Source organism: Urocitellus parryii, chromosome 6 (assembly GCF_045843805.1).
Source record: "Urocitellus parryii isolate mUroPar1 chromosome 6, mUroPar1.hap1, whole genome shotgun sequence".
In the NCBI taxonomy this organism is placed as follows: domain Eukaryota; kingdom Metazoa; phylum Chordata; class Mammalia; order Rodentia; family Sciuridae; genus Urocitellus; species Urocitellus parryii.
Window position 1 is genome coordinate 130,681,699 of NC_135536.1, and position 18,477 is coordinate 130,700,175.

The following is an 18,477-nucleotide window of genomic DNA, read 5'->3' on the forward strand; positions in this document are numbered from 1 at the left end:
ACAGTATTCATTTCAGACTTCTTAACTCAACCTCTAAAAGCCAGGAGAATTTGGAATGAGGTAATACAAGCTCTGAGAGAAAAAAAAAATTGCCAGCCAAGATTGCTATATTCAGCAAGTTTATCATTCTGAATTGAAAGGGAAATTTAAAAATTTCCACAACAAGGATGAAATGAAAGAATTTGTGACCACTAAACCAGCACTAAAGAAAATACTTAAGGAAATGCTGCAAAAAGAATTTAAAAAGAAGCCTCAGAACTCTCAAATGGATGAAGCTATCTGGAACAATTAAGCAACTGAAAATTAAGGACAAGTTAAATCCATGAAACAAGCCAAAATAACTAGATAATAAACATCTTTCCATAATAACACTGAATGCAAATGGTTTCTACTTTCCCATTAAGACACTGGCAGAGTGAATTAGCAAACAAGACCCAACAATATGTTGTTTGCAAGAAATTCATCTTATAGGCAAACAAATCCATAGACTGAAGATTGGTTCAATGTACATAATTGAATATATATATTTCATCACATAAACAGAATCAAGGACAAAAATCACATGAGCATCTCAATAGGTGCAGAAAAAGTCCCTGACAAAATTCAGCACCCATTCAGTTAAAAACAGTTAAGATACTAGAAATAGAAGAAATTCACCTCAACATTTTAAAGGCTATGTATGACACAACTAAAGCCAACATCATACTATACAGAAAAAACTGAGAGTATTTCCTCCAAAATCAGGAAACAATGCAAAGATGTCCACCCACACCCCTCCTACTCAATACAGTTCCTGAAACTCTAGCCACAGCAATCAAGCAAGAAAAGAAAATTAATGGAATATAAAAAAGAAAAGAAGTTGTCAAACTATCTCTGCTGATGATATAATTCTAGAGGACCTCAAAACTTCACCACAAGACTTTTAACCCTGATAAACAAATTCAACAAAGTAGCAGGTTACAAGATGAACACACAAAAATCAATAGCTTTCTTATATTCTAAAAATGAACCTGAAGAAAACTATTCCATTCACAACCATCTAAAAAAAACACTTGGGAATAAATCTAACCAGAAAGGTGAAAGATTTCTCCAATGAAAATTATAAAACACTGATGAAAGAAATGGAGGAAGACTTAGAAAATGGAAAGACTGTACAGGTATAATTAATATCATAGGTAGGTAAAATTAATATCATAAATGGCCATTTTACCAAAAGCCATCCACAGATTCAATGCAGTCCCAATCAAATTTCCAATGGCATTCTTCACAGAACTAGAAAAGTGTCTTAAATTTTATATGGAAGAATAAAAGACCCAGAATAGTCAAAGCAATCCTGAGCAGCAAGAGTAATGCTAGAGGCATCACAATATCTGATCTCAAATTAAACTACAGAACTATATAATGCAAACAGCATATATTGGCATAAAAATATGTATGAAGGGGCTGGGGATATGGCTCAAGCAATAGCACGCTCGACTGGCATGTGTGCGGCCCGGGTTCAATCCTCAGCACCACATACAAAGATGTTGTGTCCACCGAAAAAACGAAAAATAAATATTGAAATACTCTCTTCTCTCTTCTCTCTCTCTCTCTCTCTCTCTCTCTCTCTCTCTCTCTCTCTCTCTCTCTCTCTTTAAAAAAAATATGTATGAAGGCCAATAGAAAAGACTAGAATACACAGAGACAAATCCACATAAATACAGTCATCTAGGGAATAAAGTTGATCAAATTATCATATGTGCATGTATAAATATATCACACTTAATTCCAATGTTATATATAACTAAATGCACCAGTTAAAAATAAATAACTAGGCTCAGGAAGCTAAGGCAAGAGGATCAGGAGTTCAAAACCAGTCTCAACAACTTAGTAAGGCTCTAAGCAACTCAGTGAGACTCTGTCACTAAATAAAAATACACAAAGGGCTAAGGATGTGGCTCAGTGGTTAAGAGTGCCTGGGTTCAATTCCCTGTACTATTACTGCTACTACTACTACTAATAATAATAATAAAATAAATAGAAGGAAGACCAAAAAGGTAAAGAAAGGGAATTGGGGAAGGAGAAGAAAAGAAATGAAGCAAACTATGTGATATTTACTTATAAATGTGTCAAAATAAATTCCCACTATTACATATAACTATAATGCATTAATTAAAAAAATAAAAAATACAGAATGTGGAAAAAGAGAGAACAAGAAGAGATGCAATCAATCATCTATGTTTCTCCCTTAGAAAACTAGAAAAGAAAAGCGAATTAAAACCAAAGTAAGCAGAAGAAAGTAATTACAAAAAAAAAATAGAGCAAAATTCAGTCAATGTGAAAATGGTAACTCATCAGAGAAAATCCACAAAACCAAAAGTTGTTTTTTAAAAGTTTTATATAATTAATATTTTATTAGTCAGCCTCTAACTAGGCTAAGAAAAGAAAGAGAGAAAATAAAATACTATTATCAGAAATTAAAGCAGAAACATTGTTACAGATCAGAACCATAAACATTAAAGAAAGAATAAAAGAATATTATGAGCTTATACCCATAAGCTCATAACCCAGGTGTTGGACTCACATCTTGAAAAACACAATCTGCCCACAATAACACAAGAAAAAATAGACAAATTAGGTCCATGTCAAAATAACTTAACCAATAATTAAGTTCCTTCAAAAACAGAAAATACTGAACCCAAGTGGGTTTACCACTATATTCAACCAAATTATTTAGGAAGAAATTTTACCAATTCTTTTTTTCTCTTTTTTTATTTTTTAGGTGTAGATGGACACAACACAATGCCTTTATTTTTATGTGGTGCTGAGGATTGAACCCGGGTCCCGCCTATGTGAGGCAAGCGCTCTACCACTAAGCCACAATCCCAGCCCTATACCAATTCTTTACAATCTATATCAGAAGACAGAAGCAGAGGGAATACTTCCTAATTCTCCTATGAACACATATATAAAGGTCTTCAATAAAAAATTAGTAAATCAAACCCAACAATGTATAGAAAGAATTATGCACTACAACCTAATGGAATTTATCCCAGGTATGAAATGTTGGTTCAGTATTTAAAAATCAATTAATATAATTCTTCACATCAATAGGCTAAAATAAAAAATAACAAATGACCATATCAAGAGACTCAGAAAAAGGATTTGACAAAATCCATCACTAGAGTATTCATAATTAAAACTCTCAGCAAACTAGGAATAAAGGAGAATTTCCTTAACTTGACAATGAATGTTAATAAAAAAAAAAAACCCTTAGAATTAACATCATTCTTAATGGCGAGAAAGAAATTAGATACATTCCCCTTGAGATCAGGTACAAGGCAAAGATTCCCCTCTCATTACTACTTTTCAGTGTGATCCTGGAAGTCCTAAGCTAATGCAACAAGAGTTCAAAGCTCCTCTTCAAGTCTGAAAGTCTGGAGTACCTGACACTTGATGGGTGGTGGGGTTGCTCCCTTGCTGTTATCGTTGCTGCTTTTGTTATGAGAATAACTGAACATATGGAAAGCTAGATGTTCGTTATTTTTTAAAACAATTTTTAGAGTTTCAGAAGAAGTTTCTATCATTTTCCTGTGACCCCTACACTGTCTCTGCAGCCAACCGCAGCATCCTCAAATCTCACACTCATTATAAGGGTTTATGTCTCAGTCACAGTCACATGTAACAGAGTTCTGCAAAGTCCATCTGAGAAACCTGCTGGAATGCATTCCTGCTAGGATTTCAGTGAATCCCTGCTCCCAAATACCCAAAACAATGGATTGATTTTAATAAGAAAGACCACCAGTGTTATCCTTCCAAAGCAGCGGTTCTCAAAGTGTGGTCCTCCACCAGCCACATCAGCTTCTCCTGAGAACTTGTTAGAAGTGCAAGTTCTTGGGCCCCAGTCCAGACCACTGAGTTAGAAATTCTGGAGATGTTCCCAGTACTCTGTCAACACAAGCCCTCCAGGGGATTCTGATGCCTATTCCCACTGGAGAATCAATGATCAAGAGGAATCACAAGTCATATACTGCAATCATTCGGTTCTCTGTGGGTAAAGTTTACAGTATTTTAAATGAGCAAAACATGATTTAAAGGCTCTTGGCATTCTCTAAAATATTTTTACTTTGGGCTGAGGTGGTGGCTCAGTGGTAGAGTGCTTGCCTAACATGTGTGAGGCACTGAATTCGATTCTCAGCATCATAGATAAATAATTAAGAAATAAAGATCCATTGACAGCTAAAAAATATTTTTAAAAATATTGCCTTTAAAAAATAATTAATAATAAAAGCCAATATTTTTCCTGCATGAGCAAAAAGTACAGAAGAAATATCGAGAGGTGTCATGACACATACCCTAATCAGGTACATGGGAGGCAGGTGTGGCTTACCTGACAGATGCCACTGATACACATATCCAGGGAGTCAGCATTGCAACGAGTTCCATCCAGTACTTTGGGTGCCAGCTCCACTACCAGGTTCTGTCCCCGTGCATGACACTTGAGTGCACACGGTGAAGCAGGATCATTATATCGTGGAAGCCATTCATAATAACGCCCCTGATACTGGACATCATTGTAGGCTGAGCACTGTTGGGCTCTAAAGTCTTCTGCATCTGGGGGACAGTCCTGGAGGCAGAGAAAAAGGAACATCACCCTCTGACACATCACCCAGGGACAGGGGCCAGCAGAGGGCTGAACAAGGCCACCAGAATGTCATAAGATCAGACTCCACTTGCATCTTTACTTGGAAATAACACCTCATTCCTTCATTATTTCCTCCTTTTTAAAAATTAGAAATTGAATCTATAGCTATGAAATTCCACTTGGGATCTTGCAATAATAATCCATCATCTCATTCATTCTGATGACTTTTCCACTCAGGTATTTTTGTTTATCAGATAATTAAAGTTTGCCATTTGAGGTATCAAATCTTGCCCTCGTTTAACAATCTTGGATATAAATTTCCAAGTGCAATACATGATCCTTCTTTTTTGAAACAAGGGAAACTAAAGGCCCTTGATATTTCTAAGTGATTCCAGGTCTTCAGAAAAACACAAATTATTATTCATGCTTTCTGGAGTAATTTCAATGGGAAGGATTATTTGCTCCTAATTGAATCCCAAATTACAGGGCTTTGTGAAACTTGTTATCTTTGTTGTTGTTTAATTCATGTGCCTTTTCTCCCTCATCAGGCCCCCACCCTTTGCTCTTCACTGATACCAAACACCTGCTTCCACTGGCTATAGGATGGGCAGCAGGTAATGTCGCTTGTTCAAATTCTGTCTAAATGAAAACAAGTAAATTGTACCAAACACTCTAAGGCACTTTCATAATGATAGTTTATAAAAAGCTCTTGGACAAGTATTGATGATTCTGGGGTCTTTTTACTAAATTACTAACTCCTTCCTCTAGGCATTTCCAGAACAAGGTGCTGGATGATAAAAGTGTTGACTTTCCTCATTGAATTTTGGTACACCAAAATTCCTAATTAAAGAAAACAGATACAGAAAAGGCAATATATTATTTGATCTTTTATTATTAAAATAATTAGTATTCTTTGTAAACACTTGGGGAAATAGTTCCAATTGAAAATAAGTAACTTATATGTGTATTAAGAATTGTAATGCCAAAAAAAGAGTACATGTATAATGGCATAATTTAGTGTAAATATAATTTATAGACAGAGTTACGAAAAATTGTGCTGTGTATGGGTAGTAATGAGTGTAATGTATTCCACTATTGTCATGTATTTTAAAAATAGATAAAAAAATAAGTAACAAAGATTCTTGTATCTAAATCTTTATATAAATCTTGGTTATCTCCCAAAGACTAGTTTCTAAGTCAAAGAATATGCTAGTTTTGTGGACTACTCAAAATACTGCCAAATTGCCCTCTATAAAGGTATTAGTGCCAGGTTATATAAGTTTCTTTTTCTCAATACTTCTTCCAAGTTTGTATGTTAATAATTTTTTAAAATTCTTCTAATCAAAAGTATAAAACAGAATTTCATTGCTTTCCTCTATATTCTCTTTTTATTATTTAGGTTTAATGTCTTCATGTATGTTTGCTTTTTGTACCAACCCTTCAAAAATTTCCTATTTTATATCCTTGATTCATTTATCTACTGGAAAGTATGTTGTTTGTTATTTTAGCAGATAAAAATTTAACCTTCATAGTGAGGTTATCAAGTTTTGTCATTTGTGTTGGAAATATTTTTTCCCATTTAATTTTGCTTTTGGTACTTAGTTTATTCTGATGAATGGTATGAGTCAGAAATCTAGCTCTATTTTTTTTCTCACTAATAGATACTAATACATTTTCAGCCAGGATTTTAAATCATAATTTCTCCCCTTTCTACTACTTGACCTTTGTGATTTACCATGTATATGCTTTCAGATTTTGTGTTATTAACTGCCTTGAATCTTGTTTGGAGAATAAGTAGGGAATATACAAAAAACAACGGACAAACTATCTCCTGGAATTACTTGGGCTGTTTTGCTGAGAACCCCTCCAAAATACCATTTTGTATCCACATTTTTTGTCGTCTTAGGCAGATTGAATTCTGAACTCAGGTCACACCTATGGAAGCAAGTCAAACTGAAGAACACTAGCACCAGATGACTTTTCTCTCTTGAAATGAGGACTTTGTCCTCCATCTGGCCATAGACAAGATCAATGTTAAAATGACATCACCTCCTTTTCCTCTAGCCACAGCCAGTTTCTCTGTATCTGATTCTTTGAAACCAAAGAAACATGTGTAAGAGAGCAGCAGGGTGCAGGCAACTCCCCTGCACGCGGCCAGCACTCTCCAGACACGAATGTGCTGGCTGCCTCGCTCTGGCCTTCGTTAACCTCCATAACACAATGAAGTTTCAAAAAATTAATGAAAGTTAGTTAACAGAAGACAGCTTAGAATGGCAGCTAAGCTTAGTCCTTGCCCAAACTGTAGCCAGGTGTGTGTCCTCCCTGGCCATAGCTGACCACCCAGGAGCAAGTATCTGGCCCCTGTCAGGTTAATTTTTCCCAGGCATTTGGAATTGCAACGAAAAGAACCAGAGCTGAGAAGTCACATGAGTCCAGGCTGGGCAGGCCATTTCTTTTAGGAAATGAATATTGAAGCAAACCAAGGTAGTTCCCACAGCAAGGAAGAATGAATTAGATAAGAAAGAAGATGATAAACCATGCATTTCAATAAAAGGGGCAAGTAACCTGTGTTCCTTTCTGATTCCTGGCTCCAGGTCTTCAAGGTCTACTTATGTTTAAATTCCATTCTATAACCACAAATGCATTCAGTGAATCCCATTTTTCTAGAGCTCATTTTAGTAGGCTTCTCGGTTCCTTGTGTCAGAGTGGGGTAGGTTGGTAGATAGAGTAAGAGGAAGGGAGAGGGAGAATAGGGCTCACTCTTCTTTGGTTATGAAAATCAATTTACCTCAGGAGATGTAAAAACCTCCTTCACCACAAGATACTACCTTCTAAAATTAAAGAAACTGGGTGTGACCACACTAAGGGACTTTCTAACTTTGGAGCATATGCAAATCACTGTCACTGTCATTTTGGCAATCCTAGGCTCACTGTAATAGAATTTATAATGCAGTTTTGACACCCCCTCCAAAGCCCCATAGAGACCACTTGGGTACTGATATGAATTTTTCCAACATGGTGAAATGAGGGCAGGTGCACTAAGCCTTGGTGGGAAACCACAGTGACCATCCCAAACATAATACATGAGAAAGGAAGCTTCCAAGCCCAAATGTAAAAACCTGCCACGTGGAAACCCCCAGGCTGTGTCCTCTCTTAGGACAGCCAGCTCCATGGTCTCTGGGCCTTACTTCCACTTCACTAAATAGAACTCTAATGCTTATTCTGTGTCACCAGATGAAATCTTTCTTTTGAGAAGATAAGAACTGAGGAAACTATTGCCTTGTAACATTAGAAAATGATGATTGCTAGTGAAGACAGGTTTAAATCTAGATAATGCTTCCTCGTCTGCCAGAGGTTATTAGGGGCATTCTTTTTTCTCCAAACTATTTACGCTAGGCAGGTCCGGACTATTTGATAAATGGAGGAAATCATGACCTACAAAGTGTTTAGCCCCTAGCAAAAAAAATACAACTGGATATGGCAGAGTTAATAATTTGATATTCAAATTAGCAAGCACTCCATTATATGATATGGCTTTTGATTAAAGGCAGGAGCCATTACATTAAATGCTTACATTAAATGCTTTCATTTATGTCATCAGCACTTAAGCTCACCTAGTGCAGCTCAGTTGGGCCAGGCCCCAGCTCAAGACAATCTAGGGGCTCTTGTGTTTTATATGGAGACTCAAATGCCCAACATTCTTCTCCTTTCCTTTCCCTGAGAAGTATTTCTTAATCAGAGTTAAGTTCAAGGCAGCATTATTTATTAAATATACTTTATGAGCTTCACCCTAGATCATATGCTATAGGGAACAGAATATAGTCCAACTTTCTCATTCCTTGAGCTTGTTCTCTGATCACATCTACATGCATGAAACACATGGAAACGGTGTGCAATTACTGGCATTTGCAGATTTGCAGTACGAATGAAATAGAGGAAATAAAATTGTTATCCAAGAGTTAAATTATAAAATGAATTAAGAGTTGATAAGGAAAGAACAGACCTGAGATCAGCAAGACCTGATTCTAATCTGATAGACGGAATTGGTATATCTATAAAAGAATTGTGTCTCAGAGGGAGTAGCCAGTCTGGGAAACACAGAAAAGTAAGAGGAGGCTCAGAGAAGGAGGAGGAAGAAGAAAAGGGGGGAAAGGAAGGGAGGCAGAGGGGTAGAGGAAGGAAGAATGAAAAGAAGAAAGAAGCTGATGACCACTAGCACCCATTCACAGACCATCCTGAAAACAGGGGTCTCCTTACCCTCTTACAACTACAGGAATGTGGACAACTTAAAGAGAGAAGCCAAGGCAGGAAGATTACCTAATGAACTGGGTATTTTTATGCAAGAGAGACAGACCATTACCTAAGAAACTATTTATATAATGGGAATGTATTAAGCTGTAATTTGGACATTGGTTAATGTTTCATCCAGTTAACTAGTGAGTAGGGATCAAAGAAAAATACAGTTTTGTTGTAAGCAAATTTTAAAAGTTAAATTTTGTGATATTTTTGTATAACAAATGACAAAAATTTCTAATATAAAAATAAACTACCAAGTGGTCACCATAAGCTAGAGTTGGTAAGGAAGATGTTGTGGTAAAGTGAAGTTTGAGATTTACTGGATGGTGAGTTGTAAATAGGCCAAGATATAGGAAACAAGATGAGCAAACGAGAACTAGGAGGAATAAATTTAGTATCCACTAGCAACAGTGCACAGTCTTGTCCACAAGGGTGGCAATTGTGAGATGCATAAGAGATACACCTAGTCAACTTCTGAATGCCCCTGTATGCAAGGGAGGGGATCAGAGAACACCAAGATGCAGGCAGGAGAGTGACACAGAATAGGTGCCATTTGAGGAGACCAGTGTAATTGCAGGATGGCCTGGAAGGCTGGAGACAGGAGAAGTGGCTCTCTCCCAGAGCAGGAGCAACAGCAATGGAAAGACAAGAACATCTCGAGGAAAAACACAGAATAAAAAGATATTGGAAACCATGCATAGGATCCATGATATGAAGGACCTTTAAGGGCCACATCAAATGTTGCCTGTTTTGGGAAGTCATCAGGGATCCCAGAGAACCCACTGCATGGAGCTAACTGCACTCATAAAAAATCATGTTCATGGCTGGGCACGGTGGTGGACTGAAATCCCAGAAACTCAGGAAGCAGAAGGATCACAAGTTCAAAGCTAGCCTCAGAAACCTAGCAAGGCCCTAATCAACTTAGCAAAACCTGTCTCAAGAATTTTTTTTTTGTGTGTGTGGTGTTGGGGATTGAACCCAGGGCCTGCACATGCAGAGCAAACACTCTACCAACTAAGCTATATCCCTAGCCCCAAGAAAAATTTTTAAAGTTAAACATTAAAAGGGGCTGGGGATAGAGCTCAGTGGTAAAGTGCCCCTGGGTTCAATCTATAGCACCTCCCCCAAAAATACACACACACACACTCACACACACTCACACACACACACACACACACACATGCACACATACATATGTTCATGTTACAAATATTCTTGTCAAATTGTGATATATGCTGTATAATTTAACAAATATTTTCCCCTGGCCTCTTCCAGTCTTGCCTTTAATCCTATAAACACAGTATTAAAAAAGAAAAAAAAAAACATGAGTAGTTACTGAATTCACTACTGACTGACATGCATGACTTCGCTGGGAAATTTTTCCATTTGTTCTGATATACCTGTGATAAGGATAATTCTTTACCCGGGACTTGGTTGTAAGGATATATGCTGAGGTTTATGTCTGAGGATGGCTGTCACCTGGGAGCCAGAGTCCTGCATACAGGCATGTTCTGTTCCCTAATCTTTCAGCCTGAGTCCAAAGCCCCATCTCCCCTGATAGAATGAACCTGGGAGAGCCACTGAACCGCAGCCTGCTGGGGAGGGCAGTGTGGTCCCAGAGCCCTGGTGGAGCCTCCTACTCCTGCTGTTTGAGGCATGGTCTCCTGCAGGTTGGAGATGGAATTTCCTTGTGCTCTCTGAATGCATGTCCCTATGGCACCAGACTTCAAAACAAACCAATAGAGCATCTGATCTTTCCTTGAGTGCCTGGAACCTATTGTTTTGAGTGTATTCTGCTGCAGTGGGCAGAATTCTGAAATACAGCAGCCTGAGTCTGTGCTCCTTAAGCAGGACCTTCCCTGGGCTAAGATCCACCCAGAGATGTGGGAGTAGGAGACCAACTGGCATAGAAGGAGGCCTTCATTTCTCCAACTTCTCTTCAGTTGCCTCTCAGAGTTTGTTCCCTATTCTTTCCTGACCCTTGTCCCTCGATAACTGAATATGCAGAAGGTCTGTGCTACTGTTCCAGATGTTGGAGTTTCTACAAGAGTATCTTAAAATATTCTTTCTTCTATTACCTCAGCAACTCCAAGGTTTATCTCTTAAAAACTACCATGCACTGAATGTGATTGTAGACACCTGTAATCCCAGTGATTTAGGAGGGTAAGGCAGAAGAATCACAGGTTGGAGGCCAGCCTCAGCAATTTAGCAAGGTCCTAAGCAACTCAGTGAGACCCTGTCTCAAAATAAAAAGCAAAAAGGGCTGGAGATGTGGCTCAGTGGTAAGTGTCCCTGGATTCAATGCCTAGTATTAAAACAAACAAACAAAAAAAACCAAGCTACCATACTTTAGTTACTATTGTCTAGAATATTACTTTGTCATATAACAAAACTTAAGAAAAATATAAATCTCATTCAGATGATCTCTCCAGATTCTCATAACTCCCTTTAAATTCTTGTTATTTTGATTTAGGTATGTGTCACCAAAAGGAAATACTCTGAGTGGAAAACAAGATCTGTTCCTTCTGATGTTTACTTTGCATTTTTATATTTGTAAAGAAAAATATTCTAATTTCTTTTAATGTTGACTGATGTAAAGTGAGAGTATGGTTATCTAAACTTTTGTGTGGTTTTCTGATGAGTCACCTGAACATACTTTGCAGTGGACACAACAGGTGGTTTGCAATGGCAAAAACAACACTAGACCAGTTCAGGTCTGTACCCTTCCTGTGTGATCTTCAGAAAATAATTTACCCAACTCAGCCTCAGTCCCCTCATTCACAGATTTCACTTTCCTATAATGTAGAGACCTTGTGAAGCACTTTGAATTTGAAGGAGCCTAAGGTATCGTGTACTGGTTTCTATAAATTCAGAAATTATTAAATACTGACCAAATTAGATCATGACCTTGAAATGACATAAAAGGGCATATAAGTGGAAAAGATGCTGGATATACAAAAGTTGATGCCAACTAAAGAAATATTCAAATTTTCTACAAAGGTTATTCAGAGACCATTAGTTTTTAACAACACATATTATAATATTATAACTTAAGAGTTATAATATTTTGGGGATTATATGTTCTGATTATAGGACTTACATGATTGCTACATGTCTTGTAACGAATGTTCTGTCCTTCACAATTCCTAAAGGAAAAAAGAAAAAAACAAGAGAAAATAATGACTTTGTCACATAATGGCATTTTTTGTCAGCAACAGACTATATAAATAAAGGTGGTCCCATAAGATTATAATGTCTAGTGACTTCGTACCCATGTTTGCTTGTGTAAATGCATTCTATGCTGTTTACACAATGACAAAATTGCCTAACACTGTGGCTTTTTAAAATATTTAGTCCTGTGAGAACAGAAATATTTAAAAAGTGAATCTTGAATCTACATGAAGTGATTGATAGAGTCAGCAATATACTTTCTGCATGTACTTTCTGATGATTATATTTTTACTGATTATAAACGGAACAGATAAAAAGTAATGTACCTATTATGGTGTGGGTATGAGGTGTCTCCAAAAAAGTACAGTATTAATAGAGGAATACTCAAGGGGAAATGATTGGATTATGAGAATTGTAACCTTATTTGTCCATCTTACTTGGAATGGACTGACTGGGTGGTAGCTGTGGGCAGGGGGGCTTCGGCTGGAGAAGTCCTAGATGGGTTCATCTTCCCTGAAGCACCTGTAGCTTCCCTGTGGCTATGACCTAAGTAGCTTTTCTCTGCTATAACCTTCCACCATGATGCTCCTCCTCACCTTGGGTCCAGAGCAACAGTCAGCCAACCATGGACTAAACCTCTGAAACCATGAGCTAAAATAAACTTTCCTTCCACTAAGATGTTTTTATCAGGTATTTTGGTCACAGTGATGCAAAACTGACCAACACAGTACCAAGTAGTCTCAAGGTAGCCAGGCACAGTGGCACATGCCTATAATCCTATCAGCTCAAGTTTAAAGCCAGTCTCAGCAAAAGCAAGGCATTAAGCAACTCAGTGAGACCCTGTCTCTAAATAAAATACAAATTAGGGCTGGGGATGTGGCTCAGTGGTCAAGTGCTCCCAATTTCAATCCCTGGTACCAAAAAGAAAAAGAAAAAGTCTCAAGGTGGAAGATCATTCATCCCAAATCACTTCAGCAAAGACCTTTATTCTATATATTTTTGGAATTTAATCTTCCAGCATTTCCATCATGATTTATTTGCAGAGTTGAAAATCATACTGTGAATTCAGCTTTGGATTGGTTTTAATCTAATATTATAAATACTGATAATGCTTAGGGAAAATTCCTTCAATGATTACATAACCATCCATTATACAGACTTCATTTTGTTAGTTTTGAATTAAAATTTCTGAATTGTGGTAAAACACAAATAACATAAAATTCACCACCTTAAGTGTATAGTTCAATACGTGTTAAGAAAATTCACATTGAACAGATACTACCTTTTATAATGGTATTACTTCTTTGTTTCCTTCTTTTACAATTTACACACAGTAAAACTCACTTTGGGAAGTTATATAGTTTTATGAGATTTGACAAACCCATGCTGTATAGGAACCACTGCCACGATCAATATTTGGAACAGTGCTGTCATTTTTAAAGATGCCTCATGTCACCCCTTCGTGGTCCATCTCTCCCCACTCAGTTCCTGGCAATCACTGATTTGTTTTCTGACCCCAACATCAAGACTCTTGCAGGATGTGATATCAATTGAATCAATAGGAAGCTATAGTGTGTAGCTTTTCAAGAAGGATTCTTTTTTAGCACAATACATTTAAAATTCATTCTTGTTGTGTATATCAGTAGTTTGCAACTTTTTTAAAATGCTAAGTATTATTCTGTTGAATGCATGCCCAAGTTTTTATTCCCTATCTGCATATTTGAGTTGTTTCCAGTTTGGGGCAATAATGAAAAAAACTGCTAAAAACATTCACACACAGGTTTTGTGTGAACATAAGCTTTCATTTCTCTTGGGTAAATACCTAGAAGTGAGATTACTGAGTCTGCTCTTGTTTATGTAATATAAAGATGCTTTGCTAAACATCTTTATATTCCTGTTTTTGTTCATACTTAGAATATATTCCTAGAAATGGATGACAAATTTTAGTCCCTTTGAAATTTTTCTAATATCTGAGCTTTAAACTATTGGTTGGCTGAGTCTTATTTAATTGGTTGCTTTCTCAAGAAGTATATGTGGCTGGTATATTAATGAACCTTTCATTTCACATAGAAAAGAAAATTCAGCAAGATATGATATTCAATTTATATGATTCTTTCCCTCAACACTGTAGGCATGCTGTGCTGACCACTGACACTGTGGCTTCCAAAGAAGTCTGATTTTTATTCTTTCTGCACATGTGCTTTATTTTTCTGCCTGGAAGCTTATAGTTTCCTTTTGTTTCGATTTACTTTGTTTTGTTTGCATTTAAAGTAAAAGTTATATTCAGGATATATCTAATTATGATTCTTTCCATCCATTTTGACTGAAAGTGGCGAGTCCTTTTGAATGAAATACTTCATTACCAAAAATGAATGTGTTTTAAAATAAATAGGAATTTCTCAATGCATATTCATAAAGCTATTTCTTCACTACAGTTTAATAAAAATGTACTTTTATTCCCAGGCTCTGATTTTCAATGATTGCTCTTTTTTTCCAGAATTGTCTGTAATTCTGAGGTGAGCTCCCTCTTGACATTTGTTTTCTTTATCATCTTTGCATGATTTTCTCTCACTTATGTTTAATTCCTTGTGCCTTTTCTTGTGTTTCCAAGAAATATATAGATATACTTCCTCGTGCCTGATTTTATTTCCCTGTAGTGGTTATTTTGTAATTCATGGTGTTCCATACTTTTTGGTTCTGATTTTCACTTTTCTGCCTTTGCAGTCCTTCTCACACTTGCCCTGTCCATTGACAATTCACATCTCCTCACTTTACATTTTGTCCCACTTGAAACATGTACCCTATAGTGTCCTCATGGCTTGTGTTTTTGGGAGATGCAATCCTAATTGGTTTGGGAGAGAGGTTTGGGAGTGAATTAAACAGCAACATGGCTGACTCCAAAAGCACTGCCCTACTGGTAGTTAAATATCTCAACCTGAAGACAGTCAGGTCCAATTAGCTGCTCCTTCTCAAATTCCCACCTTCTCAGATTATGACAAGTGGATTGACAAAGTCTTCATATTTTGTAACTGTGTATTTCCATGTTTTGGCTTGTCCTAGGTATACTTTTCTGAGATGTATTAAAATCTTAATGAGACTACATCAAATTTTAAACACTCAAGGTGCACCAAAGTGGGAGGCTGGCAGGAAAACCGGTGAAGAAGTCTCTCTCCTTGTCAAAGGGAAATGACTCCATTCTGCTGGGAACAGCAGCTGTGCCTGTGGACAAGCTCATGCACTCAGGAAATGTATTTCATTCTACTGTTCATGTGTGGAGAAAAGAAGAAAATAAATAACATGAAAAGTGAAAGGGTAATCTAAATTACTTGACTTATTTTGGAAACACCCCAGTTGAGGAAAACTGCTAATAGATCCTATTACTTCCTGTAATAACTGAAAGCGTTTTGTACCACATTGATTACAGTCCTAAAACATTTGTAATTCCAATTTAAAGGGGGAAGCCAAATTAGACACAATTAAAGATAGTATTTGAATTGATTAATAATACTGGGATACAAAAATTGTGGAAACATACAAAGAATGGCATTTTCTTTAAAAGTGTTTCAGAACTTCGGGAATAATTTTTGAGCCGCATTTGCTTAATTTTAGTTAGTTAATTTTTAAAAAAAAACTACATTTTAAAGAAAGAAACTGAAAATGAAGGGAAAAACATATCCATCAAAGGTATCTAATGGCTATGCCTCAGGACAGCTATGAAGACCACACACCCATGCATGGTCTATATACCCCACAGATACCTGCTATGTCTTGATTTTAAGCTACTATCCTAGAGTCACTAGCTTGCATCTTGATTTTTGAGCCTGAAAATCTAAACCAAAATGATAAGTACATCCTCACTCCAAATCCCAGTACAACTGCATCAAAGTGACATGGGAAAGAAAGTATTTTATTTCATGAAATCTCAAAATGCAAAGCACCATTTTGGATGCCTTCCTTATTTAACACCTTATAGTGAATCTACTAGGTACTAGGAGGCAGACAGGAAGATGCAGCAATTATCTCCCAGCATATTATTACAAGTCAATAGTAAGGTTTTTTTTAACAACCCAACCACAGGGCCACCATTCTTAATATTCTATTTCCCTTTGTCCAACCTAACACACTAAACCCACTGACTGGCCTTTACTGACAGGGCACACACAGTTTGCTTACAATTCAGTAAGAAAATGAATGACTACTTTATGAAACAGGCATAAAATGAAATGCAAGTTATTTTAAAGTTAAGGACATTGGAGTCCTAATTCCCCAAGCAGGAACCTGCCAGCTTATTCTGGAAATAATTCCTTTGGCCCAAATCAACTAAGCTACAGAAACATTACTTGCAAGTTTTTAATATCATTCTAATTACTATATGCAAGAGCTAATGGTTATCAGGAGTATATGAAAATTCAAGAACATCATTTTAAAATTATGTATTTTTTATCCATTACAACATTCATAGCACCCTGAAACTGAAGACTTTTGAAGTCATAAATTTATGAATATATAAAAAACATATGTTGATTCCGTGAGGATACATTAAAAACATTAATAAAATTTCCCTAGAGTTCATAGCACTATAATTTATTATATTCACTTGGTGATATATTGACTCAAATACTAGTGTCATAAAGACTGAGTAGCATGTGTTTTGAAGAATAAAAATATATTAATTTTTTAAAATAGTAGTTAAGTTAAACCTGTGTTTCCCATGGTTGGCACTTGAGGAGAATATCAAGTTACACATTTCTGCAAGCGAAAGAGACATTCTGGCTGGTGTATGGTTTGCGGCATAATAGAACTGACTTGAGTATTTAAATGTAATAAAATTCTGAAATGACTTTATCCACAAAGAAATAAATGAGCAAAATAGCTACATTCATCCCTGTCCCTAAGTCATGGATTTAAAGGAGCACACTGATAAGAGAGAAGGCACCAGAATGCTTTCTAAAGCCTGGGATGACTTTTTGTTTGGCTTTGTATGCAATCACCTCCATATTCTACTTCCAAGAAAAACCGACCACAAGCGCTCAATATTTATGAAGATTTAATGGGTCTCTATGGCTGCTCAAGGATAAAGAGGCCCGATAAGCCTTCCAAAGGAAGTAGGTTTCCTTCTAGAAAATCTGAGTACTTCCAAAATCATGGTGAACATGTCTAACATGGGGGTGGGTTAGGGACGATGAAGCTCTAGAACACTTCTACCCTCCTGTTCAATAAAGCTAATTTTGTTTTTATGCAGGAAAATGAAATTACCCTCCCTATTTCTGAAACATTGTACAAGTGGATATGCTCCAGGTCTGGCCCCAAGCCAGGAACCAAGTTGGAAAAAGGACTTAAACTGCCATCCGCTTATCTCACTGTAAATACCACAGGACATAGTATTCTCTCATTTAGTTTTATATAAAGTTATATATCCAGTTCTGCATGTTTTTCTTTTCTGGGGTGGGGGCATTTAATATGTTTTCCAGCTTCATATATTTGTTTAAATTAGATGAGCTCAGATAGAAGACAAATGTGGAATTCCTCAAGCCTAAAAGCAAACTTCAGAATACAGGTTAAGATTAGAACATGATATAAATGACTAAAAAATGAAAAATGTAGGCAAGCAGTACTCCAGAAATAAAAGAGACAACTGAGGAAATGTCATCATATCATTTATAATTTCACAGCTTTGATTTTTCAGCTCAACTTTAAATGTGACTTTGTGTTCATGGCCTTCTGCAGCTTGATTTTTATTTTTTTATTTTTTTTGCTTATCTGAACTCTATTTTTAAGAACCTCCATGTTGACATGTGTAACTTTTAATTCATTTTTATGACTGTATATAAATCCAATTTATAAAAGTACTACAATTTATTATCAATTATTTTTATTTATCAATGGACTTTCCTCAATGTCGAAAATTTAAGTTGGTTCCAAATTTTAAAATACCTATAGTTGCACAATGAGCAGCAGCATCTTAGCCAACTTGCACAAGTTTCTCTGGGACTTACGTTGTGAGCACTATATCTTTGCTATTGAGGATACTCCCAAATGGCTCTCTAATATGGACCAACCACTTTCTGATAACTAGTGCAGAAAGGTTTTCATTTTTAGAAACTAGGCAACATTTAGCTTTTCAAACTTTTAATGTCTTTCCAAGCCTGAAAAATCAGCACATTTCATTTCCTATTATTTTGCCATATTTTTTTGTTGATGGCATTAATATTTTCATTTGTTTTTGACTATGCAGATTCCCTTTCTATAAATTTCTGGATTAAACCCTTTGCCTGTTTTTCTACTAGTTTGTTTTTGCTTTTGTTTCATTGGTATATAGAAGTTATTTAAATATTTCAGATGCAGAAATTCTTTACAGATTATATATATTGTCAAGATTTTCTCTG

The 18,477-nt window shown here is 36.4% G+C and overlaps 1 protein-coding gene across 1 annotated transcript in view; it reads right to left on the minus strand.

The window, feature by feature from the left end:
- Adamtsl3 (ADAMTS like 3) overlaps window positions 1–18,477 on the minus strand; it is a 320,949-nt gene that overhangs the window by 201,482 nt on the left and 100,990 nt on the right. The window contains exons 5-6 of the mRNA XM_026388213.2: window positions 12,021–12,066; window positions 4,370–4,606 (exon numbers count right to left, since the gene is read on the minus strand). Of these exons, the coding sequence (XP_026243998.2) occupies window positions 4,370–4,606; window positions 12,021–12,066 (283 nt within the window). The remainder of the gene's footprint in view (window positions 1–4,369; window positions 4,607–12,020; window positions 12,067–18,477) is intronic.